Genomic DNA, 23,331 nt, shown 5'->3' on the forward strand with positions numbered 1-23,331 from the left:
AGTGGACTTCACCTTCAGACCTTGCATGTTCTCTGTCTAACAAGTTCCTGGTAAATTGGTAAAACCTGACTGAAGCTGTCTGGTATATCTCTGTATTCATATTGTTATTTTTGACATAGGAAAAGGGAACTCAATTTAAATTTTAAATATATATATATATATATATATAATATGTCTTTCTTTCTTTTCCATTGCAGTACAGTAGCGTAATCTTGTATTGAAAGTGTCGATGTTTTAGTTAGTTTGTTTGCATAATATGAATCATCTCTCCATCCTAAAAACAGTTGGCAATAAATTTATGTGTGGATGTGAATACAGAAAATGTAGTGCATTGTAAAGTCACCAAGAAGCTGTCTTTATGCATTGTTATGTAAACATGCCAGGCAGACTGAAAGCAATCACTTGCTTTTTAGACAGTTTAGGCAAAAAGTCAGTTCCCATGTAGGTGATCCATTGGATGAGTGTGAGTACAGCCTACAGATGGCTCTCACTGCCTGCAATGCAGCAGTCAGCATTTTGGCTGACAGTCTGGCATGCCACCTCTGTTTCAGCCTGCAGATGCTTACCTATATGCAGCAAAAGTGATTGCATGTGGCTTTCCATGCAGAAGGAGGACAGAACTTAAGCTCGTGTCTCTTATTCAGTTGCAAGATGCTTCCAACACTTTGCTGCCAGGACACAGACAGGGCCGCTTCATTCTCTACGTATTTTCTGTTTGACTAGTAGTAAAAATATGCTTATTATGTTTTGACCTGTGGAAGGGGAATAAATTGTCCTTATTTTATGTAGTGCAGCATATAAGCAGTGAACATTCTAGGGTTTATGATTCCCATCCAGACTAAATGTGCTGTGCAAACTTTATTAAGTAATAAATCTTTTCACATGAGTTTTTAAACTCAGTCACATCTTTATTCAATGAAATGTTTCCTGTTTGACAGTGATGGTACTACAACAATGCTGCATTCCTTATCCAAATAAGTCATGTACAGCCTGTGCGTTAAATAAAGTAATATCTCAGCCACTGTAGGATTTATTAAAGATAATAATAAAAATCAATCCAGTGGTATATCAATTTTAGCATGTACTTTGAATTTATGTAATTATATATGTAATTATATTCCATGTCTCAGTCTGGAGGCTCCATGCATGGTTTACAATAAACTGGCTCACTCCTTATGCAAGCATACTCCACACTAAATGAATCAATCTAGTGTATCTGAGATACGCTAGCGTTGCCACAGATTGTGCTTTGTACTCTACTACATACTACACTACTCTACATACTCTACAGTATGAAAGATGCAAGCAGTTTCTCCATGCATATGCAGCAGATTCAGTGAAAAAAACAACAGACCTGTCACCACCACCACTCTGGACACACATCCTTGAAAAAACGAAAACAGAATAAGATTCTTCATCAAGCTATCAAGTAGAAAAACAAGCTATGCGGCAACCCGATAATCCACATTCATTCATTTCCATTCCTGTTGGTTATACACAAGAGCATCTGTCCTGGATCACACTATTGATCCATCTGGCCTCATATTCTGTCTCTGAGAATAGCCAAAAGCTGAAGATTGGAGATGTGTAAGGGAAAGAAAGAGCCATTCCCTGACTATGCACCAAGTCTCTGAAAAGTTGTACCTTTAGGACTTTCTTGCCCAATAGCAATTTAATACTTTATTATTAAGCACATGTTAAAAGAGAACCCATAACAGTTATTGTTTAGGAATTCTGCAGCTTAATTTCACATATGATTGAAAATCACTTCCTTTCAACTTCATTTGATGTTGTTTTATGTGCTGAAAGAAGCAGTGAACAATCACTCCTTACATTCTCCACATCATTCATGATTCAACCTTCTGTTGTTTCCTCCTTTTCAGATTTGAAAGCCCTAGTTTTTTTTCTGGAGTCACTTGTGTGTAATTCCCTCCACATCTTTGATGTAATACCTATTGTAGCTATTTTCTGAACACCAAACTGGTCTGTTATATCATTTTTGAGATGAGGTGACAAAAACTACACACATATTCAACGTATATTTGAAATACGGACCTCCACTGTGGCAGTGTAAAGTTCTGTTTTGTTCTCTTTTCTTTCCTTTGTAATCCCTAGCATTCCATTTAATCTTTTTATCACACATGACACAGATTTTCATAAATCTATTTCTTGCAACTTGAAAATCTTGCTTCTGGGTGGGAATGGTCAGTTCAGAGCTTATTTTTTCTTATGAAATTAGGGTTTCTTTTGCCTTTTGCATTAGTGTTTCAAATTTTGTATGCCATTTTACTGTTCAATATGTCATTCTCATGAAATCCTTTCATAGTTCTTCACATTCTTTATTTCTTAATACTCCAGGTAGTTTAGCAGATTTTTTCATTATTTATGAACATTTTGAACATACAGTGTAAGCCAGACATATTGCTCTAGGCAGCTGGCAGACTTTTCCCACTGTTTCCCACAAACAAAAAGACCATTTATTCTCACCCAGTGTTTTCTATTATTATCTATCCATACAAAGACCTATCTTCTTTTCAGAGACTCTGGACCATGAGATCCCTTGAGTGTGTCGGAAGAAGGGCAACAAAGCTGGTGAAAGGTCTGGAACACAAGTCTTGTGAAGAGCAGTTGAGGGAACTGGCATTTTTCAGTCTGGAGGAGAGGAGGCTCAGGGGAGACCTAATCACTCTCTACAACTGCCTGAAATGAGGTTGTGATGAGGTGGGGGTTGACCTGTTCCCCTGGGTAACAGAGAGGATAAGAGGGAATATCCTCAAGTTGAGCCAGGAGAAGTCAAAGTTGGATATTAAAAATAATTTCTTCTCAGAAAGAGTGGTGAGGCATTGGAGTAGGCTGCCCAGGGAGAAAGGATAGATGTAGTACTTAGGGACATAGTATAGTGAGCAGTATTGATAGTAGATGGACAGTTGGACTAGATGATCTTAGAGGTTTTTTCCAACCTTAATGACTTTATGATTCTACAATTAAATACATCTTTCTAAACTACCTGATTATTGACTCTTTCAGAGAACTCCAGTAGTTTATGAAGCATGCCTTCTCTTTATAGAAAACATTATTTACTCAAGCCTGGTAGATCCCGGATCTGGGAACACTAACCCAAGCACCAAGCAACTCAATGGCAGTGCTTACATACCTGCAGGGAGAGGAGAACATTAGAGCCAAGGCAAGGAGTGATGATTAGAACTGGGGTCAAAGGTACTCCAAGCAGGGAGATTCCCAATGTTGGGTCACCCCAAGGGCTGGGCAGTGAGGGTTAACTACAGATAAAGCCCTGCATGTTTGCTATACTGCCCATCAGCAGAGGCAGGATCGTGTGAATCTGAGAGACTGGAGCCCTGGGGGTGCATTCTGGTCTTCTGGAGGTCTGGAAGTCAGCTGGGAGATCAGGGAGCCAGAAACAGTCCCACTGTGCCCAGCATGACGGAATAAGTGTTGAAAGCTTGTTGACAGCATACATACAAGACCTCTTTAAGCATTTGAATTGATTATGTGGAATATGAATGTTTCAGACACTGAGAACAGTGCATCTGCTGCACTTGAACTAGAATTATGAAAGCTGAATGTTTCAATTATGTATTTATCATAACAATTATACTTACAAGTGATTATTCCGAATACTACATACAAATCATTCTTAAAGATATAAAAATTAAATTATTTCTTCAAGCTGTGTAAGCTTTGAACTATATCAACTGTTGTCTTCCTCGCCTTAAGATTATCTACTTAAAATTACCTGAGGTTGCCAATAAATGTGTCATATTAGTTATTCTGTATTAGTTTTGTATTCAGGATTGTCTGCTTACAAAAATGTCAGGTAATGGTGACTATTGTTATCTTGGAATCTGTAGTGCCATGCTCATTTTTCCTCCTGTTTTAAAAGGAAGCCAACAGCATCTTTGAAATTGGTATGTATTAACAAAATATTCTTGAATAGCTGATGGCAAGATTTGATACAAAAGATCACATTAAGAAATGTTTAATGCATCTTTTTAAAAGATATTACATGGAGATGTCAAACTGACCACAGTAGGAGTACTGTGATTTTTATCTTAAAAAAAAAAAAAAACAGTAAGGTAGTTCTGTGAAGGTGGATTAAAGATGAGACGTTTATACTGACTGAGGACGGATAATTCAGTGTTTTTGAAGTCATTCCATATTTGCATATTTTTATGAGCAAAATTCATTAGCTTTTATGTCAGTGCAGTTCTTTGAGTGTGAATATGCTTTTGAAGAAGACATAGCTTAAAGATAAAATGCATGCATGAATATAGAGATAGATAGTATCTTTTAAACATACAGTTACACACATCATGGATAAATTCCTTCCAATGTCCTTTTGTGCTCACTGAGCTCGAGGAAGGAATTAGGACCATATAATCACAGAATTGCCCAGGTTGGAAGGGACTTCAGGGATCATCAAGCTCCAACTTCTCTGCCGCAGAGCAGGGTCACCAACCTCCCCATTTAACACTAGACCAGGCTGCCCAAGGGCCCATCCAGTCTGGCCTTGAACACCTCCAGGGATGGGGCATCCACAACCTCTCTGGGCAGCCTGTTCCAGCACCTCACCACTCTCATAGTAAAGAACTTCCCTCTGACATCCTAAATCTTCCGTCCCTCAACTTAAAACTATTTTACCTTGTCCTGCAGTTATCTACCCTTGTAAAGAGTTGATTCCCCTCCTGTTTGTAGGCTCCCTTTAGGTACTGAAAAGCTGCAATGAGGTCACCCCACAGCCTTCTTTTCTCCAGGCTGAACAAGCCCAGCTCCTTCAGCCTGTCTTCATAGGGGAGGTGCTGCAGCCTTTGGATCACTTTTGTGGCTCTCTTCTGGACTCTCTGTAACAACTCTCTGTCTTTCTTGCACATCTTTCTTATATCTTTGCTGACTATGCAGCATATAAGATGCTTCCAGTTGAATAGGTGCATTACTAGAGATGCAGAGTATGTTTGAGAAAGCACACAGCAATTAGCAGATCCTAGATAGGAGAAGAGTAACGTCTGCCTCATTTATTCTGATCTCTGCAGGAAAAACCAGGAGGCACCTTGTGTTTCAGCTCTGTCCTCCAAGTCCAGAGAAGAGATGCAGGGTCATCGATAACACAGACTGAGGTCATAATACTTTTAAGATGGACCATTTTATAATCTTCACAAGGAATTCAGCTATTAACTTTCTCCAGTAGACTTTTGCAGATTATTTGTTTGTTTGAATACTTGAGAAGTTAATGGTGCGGGATTTTTTGGTGGTTGTTGGAGGAAAGAAAAATTGTCTGCCTCTAGACAAGCTGCAATAAAAGACAAAATATCATATAGCTGATGGAGGTATGTTTGTATGCCTCAATTCCTCAGTGGGGCATCAAAGAAGGTTTGGGGTGCTCATTACTTTTAGACATCAATGTTGAGCACTCTTCATCTCCATCTGGAGGCCTTATTTCTCTGCAGTGTTTATACCTCCTTAAAGTGCGCCTAACTTTAGGAGTCCTTTTTGATTCCAAAAGTAACTTAAAGTTACTTCAGTTATTTTAAGTGATCTGAATCTCCTGGTGTAAGTATGATGGGAATTGACTAGCAAGGACTGATAATAAAATACCAGCAAACTCAAAGTTGTTGTGAGTAAAGGAGTCCATTCTTAGGGCACTCAAATCCTCTCTTCTTAGCCAGAGCCAGTGGTTTAGCCATCCCACAGACTTTCTTCCTCAGCTCTTCATGCATTCAGCCAAAGTGGAAAGACCTTTCAGGGGAAGATCAACTTGCACTACATGAGCAGTTAAAACCCAATCACAATCTGTCTGACCACCCATAGTGTGAGATGCTAAATCAACACCACTAATAGACTCTGATCGTGATCATTAGTGAAGCATAGAAAATTCTGATTTAAGGCAGAGTTATCATGATGTCTTGGAAAATTAATACCATTGATGAAAGTTCCTGAAAATGATAACAAGTATATCTTGAGGTAAACAGCTGCAATAAATAAATATTCCATTTGTTATTAATTCATTTCCATGGGTATATTGTCACAAAAGGTTTCTGTGCTTGCAGAATAATACCCTGTATGATATATTTGTTACTTTTAAACTTTTTTTAAGAACACATTTTACTAACCACTATTTTTTAAACAGTAAACTTAAAGAACTATTGCAAAGGCAGGGCAGAGGAGGCTGGGGGTGGTGACAATATGTGTGAGGGAGGGGCTTGGCTGTTCAGAGCTAGCAGTTGGTGTTGGCAGGATTAATAACCTTTAGGTGAGGTACCATGAAAACCTATGTCCTCCCAAAAGTTAGGAAGTTGAGAGACATTCAGACACCATGAGTGTAATGCTGGGAGTCCTACTATAAATTGAATGTGAGTCAGCAGCACGCTCTGGCAACCCAAAGGGCCAACCATATCCTGGGGTGCATCAGGCCCAGCACTGCCACTGGGTGGGGGGAGGGGTTGTCCCATTCTGCTCTAGCACTGGCTGTGGATTTGGTTGCCACAAAGTAAGAAGGACATAAAACTATTAGAGAGTGTCCAAAGGAGCTCTATAACAACAGTGAAGGATCTGGAGGGTAAGGCGTATGAGGAGTGGCTCCTTAATGAATTACAAAACTAAGTGTTACATTGGTAGAGGAGAATTTTTTAGACTACTTGGGGAAGATTTGTAATAGGAAGATATACTTAATGGAAGAGTAAAAGAGACTGAACAATATTGTTGTTCATTTATTCCAATGCAACAATTTTGTGCAATATCATTGTCTAATCCTAACAGTACTTAACTCCTGTATGTACCTAAATTAGATGTCAAACTGAAAGCTTTCTATATTCTCAAGTTCTGTTTCTGTGCATGTTCTGAACATCCTCCGTTTTAAGGCGCATTAAGGAACTTGGGCACTTCAGTATAGCTTACCTCCATGCCCTCTATTCTGAGGATCAAGCACTTAAAAGTTGGCCCTGAAGCACACAGCTGCACATCACTAATGTACTGTGTGGATATGAGCCATTAGTTCTTACAACTACTGCCTAAGCTGCAAAGTGGGATGTTTTCCCTCTGTCAAGACTGCGATGCAGGAAACAATTTATAGGATAGCATAATGTAACAAACTTTCCTTTCTGAGCTAAATCTAATCAGTTAATCTGGCCCATTGTTTTGTCTCTGACAGTAGGCAGGAAAGTACACTGATGGAAAGAAAATAAAATAGTACTTCCCCTCCTGTACTTTTCTAGCTTGTGTCAGTGTTCAGTAGCATGTTAGATAATGATTCTCTATTTCCTGTCTGAATGTCTCTCAACTTCCTAACTTTTGGGAGGTTTTCATGGTACCCTTTAGAAAATGACCAGTGCAAACTGTCTGTGTGTCAGTAGGTGACCTAGACATTGTTCTTAGGCAAGAAATTGAGAAGGGAAGGATTGTAGAGGTCAGCTTCCCTCCACGGATCTTCCTACTTTCCCTTTCTGTAGAAAACATTTCTGTAGAGCTGTTTTGGAAAAAAGATGGGAGATGAACAGTAGATTTGGAAAAAATGTATAAGGACACAGTTCAGCACAAAGAACTTTGAAGAACACCAAAGCTGATTAGCACAGGGGGGAGAAAAAATAATAGAAATACCAAAAGAGCACAATGGAAGAGCCTGATGATTCATAGTTTCTTGTTAAGAGGGCAGTCATCAGATGATTAATTTCTTGAAAACGAAAGGCTCATGAAAATTAGTGATGCACTGACCTGGAAGTACGTGTATCTAGGTTTCTTTCTCACTTAGATCTGTCAGTAGATTGTCTGTCAGTGTATGAGCGTGGATGCATGCAGCAAGTATAAAAACAGAAGCTAACTAGTAGATAATAGATGAAGAAGCTTCTCTTTTGAAAAACTATTCTATAGTTTCCCAGGATTCCACAAAACTTGCTTTGAAAGATTTTTTACTGCGCATTGTCTGATCTCATTTCTAGACTTCTCTGTTTTGTTGGCATTTTAGTGAAAACTCTTAAGCTCACAATGGATCTATAGATCTACCCAACTGAAAAAGCATTCTGTTTAGGATCTTGACAGATCTAAAACAACTCTTGTATCACTCCAGAGATCAGCTTCAAATAAAAGCCATGGCTGATTTTGTCCGAAGTTTCAGTGCTGCTTGTAGCAATGCGTATATCAGACACCATGGCTGAAACTGGGGGATAGCTTTGCTCTACTGGCAACCACCTTGAAGTTCAACCTTTACAAAAGCAGTTCTGGTGTGCAGTCTGTGCTCTCCTCAGATGGTGTCTGAGAAAGAGAGGTATGAGAAACTGCCCTCAAACTGTATCTCTCTAGCTACAAAGGAAAACATGACAACTTGCTAGAGTAAAAGCACAGCTTTTAAATGATTTACATCAAGTAAAATGAATTCCACCCTACTTGACTGTAAACTGACCACTGGACAGCAGCATGGTTTTTCAGTGATTCATTGATATACATCAAGTACAAACCAGTAACATTCCAGCCTTCTGGATGTGCTTCTCATTGTCAATCTTCTGAGTCTATATGCCAGGGCTTAAAAGGATGTACTTTTCTGTGCATAGGTTTACACGCTAAACATTGAAGAGATACATGACTCTTTACATAAAACTGCACTCAAAGGCAGAGTAAAAAATAGCTCTTATCATTGCATAATGATTTTTTTTAAAGAGCAGTTAACAGCATACCTTTGGAATTTTTTTAACACTTATATATGTAATGTTACTTTGTTTGTGTCATCAGTGGGAGAATTTATTTATGAGGGCATATTTATTTTACAACAATGATACTTAAATGCTTTATTGAAATGAACATTTGTGCAAAAATTGATTGAAGATGTATATTGTAAGTCAGTATTAGATGTCTGCATGCACTTACATGTATTACATGAGAATATTAAAGTACAGCAGCTATGTCATTCTCTGCACATACCAACAAACAGCTTTTACTGTAGGTTCAGATAAGATGTTCAAATAAAATATTCATGATTTTCTTGCTAAAAGAAAAACCTCTTTCTGACCTATAAAGTACTGTTAGACAGAAAATGACCTACAATCTCATATAGTCTCATATTTTGATATAAACAAGAACAGGAAAGATTTTCTCGAATGTATATTTTAGACTGATCTGCTACATCCCAGGATGACTAGCAATTAATGGAGTGAAAAGATGGCAGATTTCCTAGTGCTTTTTAACTTAATTTCATTTTCAAACTTCTGTGATCAATTTAGCAGCAGGAAGTTCTGCATGGCAATTTGGCTCCAGTTGACCCCGAAGGGGTTGCTGCTGAATGAGACTTACTTAAAGTTCTGTTACCATAATGACACCTGCAATAAGTGACACCTTCTTAACCTCAAGTTATATTTCCAATACATTTATACCAATTCCCAGGTTATTTTAGGAGGCTGAAAACAAGATTCTTCAGACAAATGTGCCACATCACAGGACACCTAGTGCTGGCATGATATTTATAACTCACATAACACATTAGCTGCAACACATCTTTTTTCATGCTGATTAACATAATTATAGTTGTAATCTGATTCTGCTGATAAACCAATTTCTCCCATCTTCTTCTCTTCTAGGACAGGTTTTCTAGAAAGGAAATGGTTCAAATCACCCTGGTGTTGTTTCTGGGAGGAATTGTACATGTCAGACATGATTCCCCAGAAGCATGCACACCAATTTGAAACAGTATACAACATTTAATGGCAACATCTGAGTCGGGAGGAACTGAGCAATCACTGGGGGGTACACTCTCCTAGACTTTCATTTTCTAGATGAGGTTCTCATAGAAGCCTTTCTTGTTCTTTTTGGCATCCCTAGCCAAGTTCTGTTCAAGCTGGGCCTTGGCTTTCCTAGCCCCAACCCTACATTAACTAGCAGCTTCCTTATGCTCTTCCCACTGTACATGTCCCTGTATCCACTGCTCGTGCATTTTCTTCTTGCTCTTCAATCTGACCAGCAGGTCCCAGTTCAGCCACACCAATCTCTTGCCTTTCTTTCCTGACTTGCTACACCTGGGGATGAAGAGCTTTTGCACCCTGAAGAAAGCCTCCTTAAAGATCTGCCAGCTCTGCTCCTCACCGTTGCCCATGAAGACAGTTTCCCAGGGTGTTTTGTTGACTAACTCCCTGAAGAGCTGAAAGTTAGCTTTCCTAAAGTTTAGCTTCCTAATTTTACTCTTCAGCTGTTCCTCTGGAGTATGAATTCAGCCATAGCATGGTCACTACAGCCCAAGCAGCCTCCAGTCCTGATGTCACCAATCAATTTGTTTACATTGGTGAGTCACATATCCAGTATTGCCATCAATATCCTAGTGGGGCCATCAATTACTTGGCTTAGGAAGTTATCCTCAATGCCTCCTAGATTGTCTACCGCTCTCTGTGCTACTTTTCCAGCAGTGTCCAGGTGGTTGAACTCCCGCAGCAGGACAAGCACTTGCAATCACAGTGCCTCCTGTAGCTGGAGATAGAAAGTTCTGACTAATCTGGTGGCCTGTAGTAGACACCAATCACAAGGCTCCCTTTTCTGCCTTGGTCTCTAACTGTCACCCATAGGCTTTCAACCTGCTTATGACTGTTCTTTAGGGACAGCTCTTCACATTCTATTCTTTTCCTGGTGGAAATTGCAGCCCTTCTTTCTTGCCTGTCCTTTCTGAACAGTTTGTAGCTGTTGATAGCTACACTCCAGTCATGGGAATCATCCCACCAGGTTTCAGTGACTACAACTATATTGTGATTTTCAAGCAGCACAGTAGCTTCCAGCTCCTTTTGTTTGTTTCCCAAGCTGCATGCATTGGTGAAGAGGCACTTCAGCTGGGCAGCTGGCCTTGTCATTTCCTTAAAGGATAACTCCTCAGTTCCTTCTAGGTATTGTCCTTGAATTTTCCCATTGCCTTCTCCTGTTACTCCAGCAGTTGCTGCCTCATCGTCATAGAGTTTTGTATGTCTTACCAGCACTTCTCAAGGCAGTAGATCCTTCAAGATCTACGCCAGCATCCTGTCCCTCTAATATAGTAATGCCTTCCCCACACCTTATCATGGGAAGGCTCACTGTCCCCCCCATTCCCTTTCACCTAGTTTAAAGTCCTCCCAACAAGTCCCACTAGCTTTTCCCCAATGACCCTTCTTCCCCTTTGAGAAAGACAAACCCCATCTGGTGCCTACAAACCTAGTACCACATAAGCTAATTGGCTGTCAAAAAAAACAAAGTTCTGGTGATGTAACGAAGCCGGGTATTTAAAGATATGATCCTTTGGTTTATTTCTTTGTCCTTGCCCAATTCAGGAGGCAGAGAAGGAAAGATGGTCTGTACATTCAGTTCCTTTAGCCTTCGTCCCAAGGACCTGAAACTCATTTTGATAACCTTGTAGCTATCATGTAGCTTCTTTGTGTCTCCCTGTATGAAAAAGCAGTAAGGGGTTGTCATCTGTTGGCCATACCAAGTTAGGTAGTTTCACAGTGACATCTCTCACCCATGCACCAGGGAGACAGTGGACTTCTTTAAGAAGAGGGTCTTCTCGGTGTATTGGACGTTCAGTTCCCTGCAGGGAGGAATCATCTCCCAACCCATCTCCTACCCATCTCCTACCCAACCAGTACCCATCTCCTCTTCCTCAATGAAGTAGCCTTGGTATCATATCTAGACTGAGTGGGTTGTTACAACCCTCAGACAAGTCTTCCACATCCAGGGCCTCATACCTGTGGATGCCTTGTACAGAGTCACCTTGGGAGGGTGGAGCAGGCAAGGATGGATTTTGTTTGCGGCTTTGGGCACAAACTTGCCTCCATCTGCTCTTTTTCTTTGTGTTTTTGGTTCCAGCCTTGCAATTTTTTTCCCACAACCTGATGTGATATAGGCTGCCTTGGGTTTTTGTTTTTTTCTTTGAAATAACCTGTTAGTGCATGGGTGAATTGTTGTTTCCCTGCCCTTTCTTTTTGTCCCCAGTGATGCATTGTAATCTATGTATTTCATACTGCAGCCTGACCACAAGGCAGAGCAGGTCACCTACCTGCTTACACAGCTGTTCTGAGTGCTGCCCCAGGAAGCCACTGAGAGCATCATGAACTCTACACAGCCAGAGGCCTGGACAGCTTCATGGTTACCTCCAAATTCAGTCAGGATTTCCATATCCTTCCTGACAGGGGCAGACACCCTAGCTTTCCTTCGGGTGGATACCATGATTAAGTCCCAGTCCTTGGAGGATGATAATCCTCCACTGCAGTGTGATGACCCTGAACTTAGTGGCTGATAATCACCTAATGAACTTATCTGTCTAGCCCTCCCTGCACAGATCGCCTTAGCAAACTGCCACGCCACACCCTTCTGAGACGCCTGGGTGGCCCAGCTCCATAATGACAGGTTATATACACTCAGGGGGTTTGGCCGCTGTCACCTCCTGGCTCCACCCCACCACATCAGCACTACCACACGTCAGGGCTGCTCCCACAATTCCCAGTGTTTTTTCCCCACAGTGCTTTGCTGCGGATTTACCTTTCTGTGAAGGGTGCGAACTTCTGCTATGCAGCTGATCCACATGAAGTCTTTGCTAAAACAGCTGAAATGGTGCTTTCCATGTATGTGACACGTGGCCCTTTTCAGTTTTACAAACTTGTTTGGTTTGTCTGTAATTCCTGAAAATTTTCAACAAGCCGTTCTGAAATGAGTTTATTCCACTTGCTTCAGAAATACAGAGCATATATAAAGCAGCTCCTTAAAACATACATTTATGGAAAAGATTTGTGTGATTACTGTAACTATTGTAATTTACAAAAACATTATTCAAGTACTTCACATTGTTCACTGTATTGGTTATTATGCAGTATATCTCACAGTACTTGCAACTTTGAGGGCAAGAACAAAACACCCACGCAGGCTGGCAGGTGATAAGACTATATTTTATAGGATTTATTTTGAATATCTTTTAATATAATCCATTTTGAAATAACGGGGACTGAATAAATCCTGTTAGAAGTAAAGATCTAGCAATGCTTCTGTCTCAGGCTTGTGAAATAATGAATGGCAGCACATTCTACAAGTGAAAGAAAATCTGTAGTGTTGCAAAATTACATGGGTGAATGATCATTGTCATCATCCATAAGTCCAACAAAAGATGGGAAAGAAATTAAGCAGTAAGGAAGAAAGAATTGCATTATAGAATGTAGTAGATAAAAATGGTTTTGCATCTGCATTTAGCCTGAAGGAGATTTTGAGGTTGCATCTATTGTGACCTTTAGCCCAGAATACTGTAGCAGAATCTGTTTTTTCCTAATGGGATTAAGTTCACTTGATTTCAATCCACCATTTCTGAGGAAGCAAAGAAAATCTGCAAAGGGAAAGAATTTAAAATGGAGGGAAAGATTGTAATTATAGCTTGCTGGAGGCATATTTTTCAATAAATGGAGTGCTTCAAAGTAAGTGTACTAGTATGCTGTCTTTCGAATGCAAGCCTTTAGGGAACTAGTGAAAGAGTACAAAGTAAAAACATTATTTTACACCCAAAATTGTTAATTTTCTAGCTCTAATGCATTGTCAGGAGAAGTGCATATTCAACTTTGAACTCCAAGCTTAGCACCGGTAATAATATACCTTCCGAGCATTATGACTGTAAATTAGCACTGAAATGATTAGGAAGATAAGAGATGCTATTATGTGAAGAATCAAGTCTGTTATCTAGTTCCTGTACTAATTGGAAGCAGTCTTACATGATAAGAAAAATAATTCCTACTGAATTGAGCATAAACCCAAAGATGTTTCAGCTATGGACGGACACATCTTTGTTACAAGTTTCATTTTTTACTACAAGTTTAATTTATGTTCATATTTCCAGGATCTTTTCTGTGTGAACTTATGCTTATTTTATACATTTTTAGGTTTATATATAGTCTCTCATATACACATTTCTATCATGGAAGTGCTTACGTACCGGAAATAATGGGAGGTAATAACATTTACATTGTAAGTTATGATAGCTCAGTCACAAATATTAAAGAAAATCTCCAGAGCGTGGCCAGAAAAGAATACAAATGTAGAATCTCCTGAATCCCTGTCACATTCCTCACTCATAAAATAGTGTTTCTTCCCTTGTCCTACAAAGACAGAAAGATTAACAAGCAAACACAGAAGAAAGAAAGAATGAAAAGTATCTTTGCTGGGGAGCTAATAAACATATTGCAGGAACAAAGGCTGCTGGAGATGATAGGCAGCACAACTGTATCCTTGTTTGTTGACCGAGAATACTTTTCATGTGCGACATTACTAATGAAGGCTGAAGAGTTTTGACCTCAGCTTTTCTGGTAAATGCTTCCTTCGTAAACAGCTCAAATGCCAATAATACTGAAGACATTATCATTGATCAGGAAATGTTATTTCATTACTTTCAGTTCTGTTATTGGAGTAAAATGTCACCTCTAAGAAAACATCTTGTTATTGCTTATTACCTACCTTACAGACTTTCAAGAATTAGAAATAAAATCAATATTTTTTTCCTACGGTACCTTGAAATAACAGTTTATCCAAGTCTGGAAAAACGCTTCTAATTGTGGATCATGAATAAAAACTCAGACTTCATTTATTGCTGTTATAATATAAAATCATACTCAGTATCAAATAGTATAGAAATTCTAATACAATTACAGAATCTAGGCTGGGAGAACACTGTATAAAAAATACTGTACCCTGGCACATCTCTGTAATTAACAGTTATAAATGCTGTTTACATACGATTTGATTAAAAAATGACACCTTTACAAAGTATAGCTGTATTTATAATGAGAAACACAAATCTAGAACACATTTTGCTTTAAAATCTAGTATCAGTAGTTTACAAAAGAACTTTCTACTGTTATGGTTAAGCAAAAGGAGAAAGCACAGGAAATTTAATGTACTTATTCCATACTCTGTTTCATTAATTTCCTAAAAGTTCTGTAGAATGTTATTGGATAATTAGATAACCATAGCTCTTCTTGTTTCACACATAGTTTCCTATGTAAATTAATTCATACAATTTACATGTGACATAAGCTTGAAAATGTGTCTTTCAGTAAACCCATCTTCTTTTGTATTCTGACCAACATAGACATGAAACCAAAGTGAACTTGGATTACTCCTCGTAGCATTGATATTTCTTCCACTCGCAACAGTCCTTTTCTTAATGAAAGAAGAAGAGGAAAGCACGCTTCTTGCAAGGTGTTGAAGCATGTTTCCTCTTCTAACTATATCATAGGAAACAAAAGGTGCTCGATTAATGAGTTCAATGAGAAGCAATCTCCTGAGTGGGCCTTAGTGTTTTCCCTAAGTTACATTTGGGAAGTGGCTGAGGTAGGAGAAAAAGAAGAGGGAAGGAGCAGGCTGGATTCCCTCCTTTGTTTGAAAAGCCTTACTCCAAAAATATTGGTAACGCCCTATATTTGGGTGAGTGTGGTCTTTCTTATGTCTTGAAGCTGGCAGAGCTCTTGAGAAAAGCATATAATTACTGAAATTCAGATTATTACTGGTAATGGTGATGGTATAGAAATATGTGTCTAAGTTAAACCACGTCATTCTCACTGGCAGTATTTTATACATGGAGGTCCTTAGTCTTCTCATGAGGATGGTGTCCAGATGACTGCTGGCACTTCATAGACTATGGCCAAAACAGATGGGAAAGAAGGAAAGGGGACAACAATCATGTAGCTTATCTTATTTGTTGGTTGATAGCTTTCTTTAACAAGAAACTTCTCAGATTTCTAGTAGGGCCTGCTCTGGCATCCGCTAAAACGACAGTGAACTGACATGGTTTCTCTTCACTAGAAAAATAAGGTTTGAAATGTAATAGTAGAGGGGTAGATTGGACCGGAAACAGACATCAGGTGAGCGTTTGTCATCAGCTGCTGCTGGGTTTATAGATTCTTCATACTCAGCAGGCAACATACCAAAGTTCTTTAGTCTGGAAAACTTGTGAAAAATGTTGGAAATGCTTTGTCCACTTTTAACAAAATGAAACAAGAAATTGGAAAATTACAAAATAGGCTAAGGGGAAAAAGCTTCAGAAGTCCTGTAAATCACCTGTTTTGAAATCAGAGACTACAGATAATGGAAGTCAATCTAGGAAGAAGAGAAAGTTTCTGTAAAAATGACACTGGATTTCAACCATCATTTAAAATACACATTTTCTGCTTTCTATACAGTGTATGAGAAAAGAAAGAGATTCAGTACAAAAAAAAACCAGACATTTAGAATAAAATAATCTCACTCTGAATTGAGGAATGAACATTCATTATTCAATTCAAATTTGAAAAGACAAAGAAAGTTATCAGACTAAATTAACAGGAGCTGACAGCACTATAGATGACTCATTGCAATTCAAAAATTTTATAACAGTGTAGAGGAGAACATAGAGAGCAGATGGTGCAAAGAATCCTCAGTACAAAACTGAGATCAACACTGAGATCAAGAGCCAGAAACCATCCTTCAGCCTAGTACCAATGTCAAGAAAACGCTGCCATTAAAATGATTAAAAGTCGTGCTGGGTTTCAAGCTTTTTTTTTTTTCCCCTCAAATGTCTTCAGTGGGTAACCAAATTAGAGCACTCCTGCAGTTACTGGATTTGAAGAAACTAATTAAAAGAACTTCCCATTGATTCATCATAGGAACATTTTAGCAGTCTTAATATACGAGCAAATAGGATTTACTCGTCTTACAAATTTCCAGTTAAAGAGAGCTCTAACAATGAATGGATAACATCTTTAGGGTCTAAATAATTTCTGTTCTACTGAGCAAATCTTATAAGAAGCTGAATTTTTTCCAGTGAAAATATTGTTTTTAAAATGATAGTAACTGAAAAAACAGAAACTTGGCTAGCTGCAACTTCTTATTACTTAGTCTTATTTGCTTACCTCTTTGTACAATAAATTTCTTACTGAAATTCATTTCCTTTTTTAAGTAATTATTTCATCTCAAGTAATTATTTCATCATACAGGTAAATTCTGTTATTATTATATATTATTATGATGACAATTAGTGGTATCCTTCTGAATGGATAAGAAATGGTTAATGGCGTTTGTTTTTGTTTTATTAAGTATTAAGGGTTGTGTGTAGGTTTTTTTGTTGCTCTTGTTTTTTATTAAAAAAAAAAAGTCAAAAATACACAGTATTCAGAGCCTTACACACATACACCTTCACATCTTGATTTATAGGATGCAGTGCTGGCACTGTGGTACAGGTATGATGTGAGCATGGGACCTTCAGTTTCAAGTACACGTCAAGCACAGCTGTTTTACAGGAGACTGGAGTAATTATCTTCCATTATTTTTCTCCTGAGCTGTTTCCCAGGGAGAAGACATTGGCTACTTGCACAAATGGAAGTTACTGCAGTGAAGTCAGACAGACTATACACTTAATTGTTGTAGAAATTTGGAAATCAGAACCCAGAGAAAAATGCACCATGTGGTGCATATGAAAAGCTTACTAATGTTAGGTCATAATTTGAAGAAGTGTAATACCAGTAATCTATATTTTAAAAAACCTAGAAGGGTCAAGTGTTTTCTGCGAGCATACTCAATCATTTTGCAAGGATTTGGCTACTAGGCTGATGAATGCACACTGCAGAGAGGTGAAGTGATGGTGTGCTAGTGAGGGTGGCCCAGCTAAAGTCCCTCGGGTACAAACAGGCACACGGGATGGATCTGAAAAACCTGCAGAGCTCCCTTGGCCTCCGCCTTGATGCCAGTGAATGACTCAAAACTGCAAATAGTAAACAAATATATATGAGAAATTGTCTTCATAGGACCTTGATTTGTGTTTCACAAATACAAATCCATTTTTGCTGCCTCGTGTTTTCCTTTCAACAACTCTGTCTTTGTTCCCTACTTGGAGCAGCTCATTTTACCCCAGAGTAATACTAGAACTCAGTTTCACCCTCAATTTTCAAGAATAAAAATTTCATTTTAACTAAGGGAGTAGTTATATGTACCCAGAGGTAACATTTTGGCCCAGAACTTCTGAATGTGTTTTATTCATATATTTGTCTATTTTGCTATGTTCAGTTATATGATGCTGTTTGAGGTCTTCCTGAAAAGTAGACTAATCCTTTATTCAGCAAGATATGATTCTTTTTTTCTCTCTTTCCCTTGCATCAGACCTATGGTTAAAATGGTGTAAGTATGGATGGGGGAAAGTTTCCTGTGTAAGCTCTGTTTTATCCATATCACTTTTGGTAGTTTTTTCTTCTTTTGGTTATTTTCTTTTGGCCTGTTAGCTTTTTATCCCATCATAGAGACTGGTCTGTTGTACCACAGAATAGTTATCCACAGGGAAGACTGTAAGTGGGTAGAGGTTTATTTTCTGTCTCGCTGACACAGAGAAACCGAGATTGTTATATGTCTGTGTGCAGAGCTTCCCTTTTTTCAAAAGAAAACAAGCTGTTCTATTTTCTTTAGTGTTTGTTTCTAGCTTTTATTTATTGATTTCATTTCTTAAACTTTCTGAAATGTTTACAGGGAAGTAAACGAAGGTGAGGAATTTTGTGACTAGAAGCAGATTCCTATTTCACTTTACTAGGGAGACTCCTTTATTCAAAAGATAAAAACTGAAGCCATAAAAGTATGTTATTTTTAGAGGCAACTCTTTAGGAGCTTAGAAGAGGTTAAGTATGATTCATAATAGAGAGGAATGGGAGAAGGTGTGTAATAAGGTGATATATGTTATTTCAGCGACAAATAGGGAAAGGTGTAAACCACTGAAAGAATCTTTTTTTTATGTATATAGGATGCAGTCTCAGGAAGCTGGTAGGACTCTGATGTAACTTATTCAGTAACTTATTCGTTCAGCTTTCTCTGTTGTCTTCAAGACTGTTGAAAGATGTGACTGTTTTGTTGTTACATTTAGGAAAGATTCGTGTCAATGCTTGTAAAGCAGCTTTAGTATCTGGAGAGTATTAGACTTCTTTTGCCTTACTTGACCAGTTTAATAAAATAAGCAAATGGAGTTTCTTGTAATTGAATTTTTGCCTCATTTGACATTGTTACACAGAATGTCCTTCTATGTCCTTCTTCTTTTCCAAAAGGGCAGCAAATCCAACTCTCAAAATCACTTAAACCCACAGTGAGATAGCTTTGCTCTTGGGTTCATCCACCCATGTTAGGCCCCTTCTGAAAGCTACTGGAAGCAGTTCCTGCTCACTGCACAGCTGCAGCCCTGTGAGGTCAATTACTGCAGGTGGGTTGGGGCACCTCTGCTTTCGTGGCTTGCCCTAACCTTGCCACTGCCCTCACCTCCCCTAACAAGCCAGCGGTTGATTACACACAGCTACTGCTCTGAGGGACTGGAATTCTTTTGCTTCTGCCAGCTCAAGTAACAGGAACAGAGTATGTTATGCCTGTTTTAGGTTTTGTCACATTATTTTACCCCAAGGAGTAAACCAAATGTTTGTTCTACTCTAGCAAAACTATAACACTTAACATAGGGTATCCTGAGTTTAGAATTTACTCTCTGAAACACAGCACTGCTCTGGACGTGATGTCCTCAGAGTGAGTGGCACATCCTGGTCATGCACAGACAATGGTGGAGACTGACTCAGGCACTTCTTTCTGGGTGAGAATTTTTGTATATAGTCATTTCTCAGAAGCTGGTCTGCATTTTAATAAAGGAATTACTGGTGTGTGCTTGAAACATTAATTCCAGGTTATATGGTTTCCCTGAGAATTGCCATCTGTCATGCTTTTCTGCCTGGAGGTAACTCAAAGTTACTTCGGGTTAATATCCTAAGACAGTAGGTTGAAAAGATAAACAGTGTACCTTGTCTTTAACCCGTAGTTATCCTTTTCCCTTTCAGCACCCTCCTTGATAGGTATGGTAAGGAAAGACTGGGCTTCCCAAAACAGCATTGCCCTCTCCTGGCAAGAGCCGGACTTTCCCCATGGAGCCATTCTGGACTACGAGATCAAGTACTATGAGAAAGTAGGTCTCACTTACAGCATCACCCAAACTCAGATCCTAAAGAATAATATGTTTCATATTTTTAATATTTAAAAAATATTTTAAACTTTTAACTTGATCCCACGTACAATGCTTTATAAGTAGACATTTTGTTTTGTATTGAGTTTTTGTTGTTGTACTTCTGACTTGTTAATGACTGTCTTGTTTCATGTCAGAACCAAGTAGAGCAAACAGGCAGTGGATACACTTGTCTCATAGTAGCAACAATTATGAACACAACAGATCAGATACTCAAACATATTTTGATACAAGAACTGTAAAAGGTTCATACTGCAATGACACTGAAACAATATGTTGAAGGTGAACATCAAAATTTGATTTAATTTTGTGGTATTATTTTGCAATAATCTGTGCTTAAATGACAGAGTCCATCAGCCTTGTTTAGAGGCTACAAGAGATAGAAACTGCAATGCATTTTTATCAGATTTCTGGTATTTTGTCAAAATTATATTGTTTCACATCAAACTGGACAATCACACGCATTACAACAAAAGATACAACGTCTTATGAAAGCATGATCTGAAGCCTGCTTCTCCCAAAGCAGAAAACACATTTCATCATTTTCAGCTGGCTACAGGACCTTGCACAAGTGTAAAATTTAATGTTAATCAGTGGCTTTATTCCTAGAGATACAGGAAGGAAAATGGTGGTGCGTGTTTCTTAAGCAGTAATATGCTGTCGTTCTTGCTGTTTCTCTGTCCCCATCTGAAAGTCACAATGGAGCTAATGGATAAGTGAGATGATCACAAAGAACAGCAATATAAGCCAAGACATGAAAAACAGATTTAATGATTTTAAACTCTGTGGATATCAGAATTTCCTTCCTTGGCAACCCTTCTCTATTGAGATTATGCAGCTTTAATGATGCAGAAAAAAAGAGTAAACTTGAAAAAAATTCAAACAATTTAAATAGTATAGCTAGAGAGAGGAAACATGATTGCTTAGAATATTTGGTAGCCAAAGCAAGACAAACTTATTTTCATGCACTGGTGGAGCTCTTTCAATTTTTCATCCATTACCATAGTAATCTACACTATGACTTGCACTGACCACTTTTTGTTTATCAATATTAAAATAACAATCAAGTGAATTAAAATAGACTAATGTATACAGTTTACACCTCAGTAAAGTTACACCTACACCTAGTAAAGTTTACACCTAAACTTTAGTCTGTTTATACTTTAGTCTTTTTCTACAGTAAAAGTACTATTTTCTGTTCTTTTGGAAAGTCTACAGAGTACTTTTTTTTAACTGTTAACTTCTCTATGCTCTTAGGTGTGGGGAGATAAATGCACTGCTGGCATTTTCCAATACTCTTGTATAGGTATTATTTTCTCCCTAAGTCACTAACTGGCCTGCATGCACAGCTCTTGAATACACCTTTTATTAGTAAGTTATAACAGGTGTGCTTTCTTCTGTCAAAGCTATGTAATAGGTAGAATGAGAGACATACAATCCAGCTCCCATAGTAAGCAGGTCACTTATTTGAGCAGAGGAGTAGCTATCTGACTGATTTGCATGACCAGATTCTAGAGCAGAGAGGTGAATAATTTAGTACTGCAAAATACTCTGCTGATTTTCAGTATCAAATTACAAAATGTGATTTTATACAACTTTGATCCACTTATATTTAAATATTGCTTATGTTTAAATATTGCTGATGAAGCGTAGATTACAACTATACCACTGTGTAAGTATAGTGGCCAAATGTGAATAAGATTTGTATATTGACCAAAAAAAAAAAAAAAAAAGAATTGACAGTGTCTACCTCAAAGCCAGAAAATAGTCACATGGGCTTTAACAAATTCATTCTCCTTCACCTCAAGCTCTGTATATAAAATAGCACAGTCTGTGTATGTCAGGTGTGTGTACAGCAAGTGTCATCTTTCAGGCTTCCCAGCAACCCCAGAAGAGGAAAATAGCAGCATTTGTTTTATCAGGAGTAGTGACAAAATAGGGATGATGATGCAGAATAATAAGAAATGTGATAAATAAGAGGAATCTACCACAAAGACATCCCTTTCTTGGAGATTTTAAAAATGTAGCTGAAATTCAAAAACAATATAAGCATGAAAAGTTCAGAAGTTTTCTTAATGTCTTAAGGAGACATTACAAATTCAGAAAACAGTATCCATTTGCCTTAGATACTGTTGCACACATGAGTTAGTAAAAAGGAACAGATTTTGCATCCCATCCATAGCCCTTTTTACCTGCCATTTGTATTTGAAAATATAAGAGGTTTTGTTCTTACAATATAAGAAATTGAATGTCTTCATCAGATATAAACAATACTGAAGTCTCAATAGATTGCATCCATTTCTTAACTTTAAGAAACTCTGCAAGATTTTAAAGTTGTATAAGCATGAATATCTATAAGATTCCAGGGTGATATTTGCGAAACTATCAAGAAGACACTGGGGACTTTCTGGCAGCATGCTGTCTTTTAGTTATAACCAGTAGGAATTCTACAGCTCATAGAATGTCACTTCTGGTCATATGCCCCCAAGGTTTCATGAAAGGTCTATCAGCTTACAGAAATCCAGGAGCCATCTAACAAGAGACAATGAGTGCTCCACAAAATGAGGCTGTTTCCAGTGATTTTATAAGTAACATAAATTAGGGATGGCGAACCCTGAAGACACAGGAGCATTCTTCCGTGCATATCTAGAACAAGTAGAACAAGGGAAAAAGGTTAGACTGTGCAAGGTATGCATGGCAGTTATATTTGTAATCTCGGGCAACAAGTTGCACACAGAGAACCATAGAAAGATCAAGCCCATAATTCTCTCTGTGAAAAATAGACTCATATCTTCTGAGAAAAATAGTACCATGTAATTGAGAAGTAGAGAAGGAAAGACTACTAATAAACTGCAAACATGGAAGCAATACATTAATTTAAAAAATATAATAAAGCGGCTCAGTAATTTGACTGCTTTAAAGCACCTTTTTCCACAAGACCTTCATTTCACAGAATCACAGAATCACAGAATTGTAGGGGTTGGAAGGGACCTTTAGAGATCATCGGACCAACCCCCCTGCCAAAGCAGGTTCCCTACACCAGGTCGCACAGGTAGGCGTCCAGGCGAGACTTGAATATCTCCAGAGAAGGAGACTCCACAACCTCCCTGGGCAGCCTGTTCCAGTGCTCCGTCACCCTCACCATGAAGAAGTTCTTACGCACATTCATGCAAAACTTCCTGTGCTGCAGCTTATGTCCGTTTCCCCTCGTCCTGTCTCCACGTACCACTGAAAAGAGACTGGCCTCACTGCTATGGCCGCCACACCTCAGATATTTATAAACCTGGATCAGGTCCCCTCTCAGTCTTCTTTTCTCAAGGCTAAACAGACCCAGTTCACTTAGC

General features: G+C 38.5%; 1 protein-coding gene across 2 annotated transcripts in view; it reads left to right on the forward strand.

Annotated features, from left to right (window-relative positions):
• Positions 1-23,331, forward strand: part of LOC104909327 (ephrin type-A receptor 6) — a 314,483-nt gene that overhangs the window by 194,180 nt on the left and 96,972 nt on the right. For both annotated transcript variants that reach the window (XM_031556463.1, XM_031556460.1), the window contains exon 4: positions 19,806-19,930. In XM_031556463.1, the coding sequence (XP_031412323.1) occupies positions 19,806-19,930 (125 nt within the window). The remainder of the gene's footprint in view (positions 1-19,805; positions 19,931-23,331) is intronic.

This window comes from Meleagris gallopavo, chromosome 1, assembly GCF_000146605.3.
Source record: "Meleagris gallopavo isolate NT-WF06-2002-E0010 breed Aviagen turkey brand Nicholas breeding stock chromosome 1, Turkey_5.1, whole genome shotgun sequence".
Taxonomy (NCBI): domain Eukaryota; kingdom Metazoa; phylum Chordata; class Aves; order Galliformes; family Phasianidae; genus Meleagris; species Meleagris gallopavo.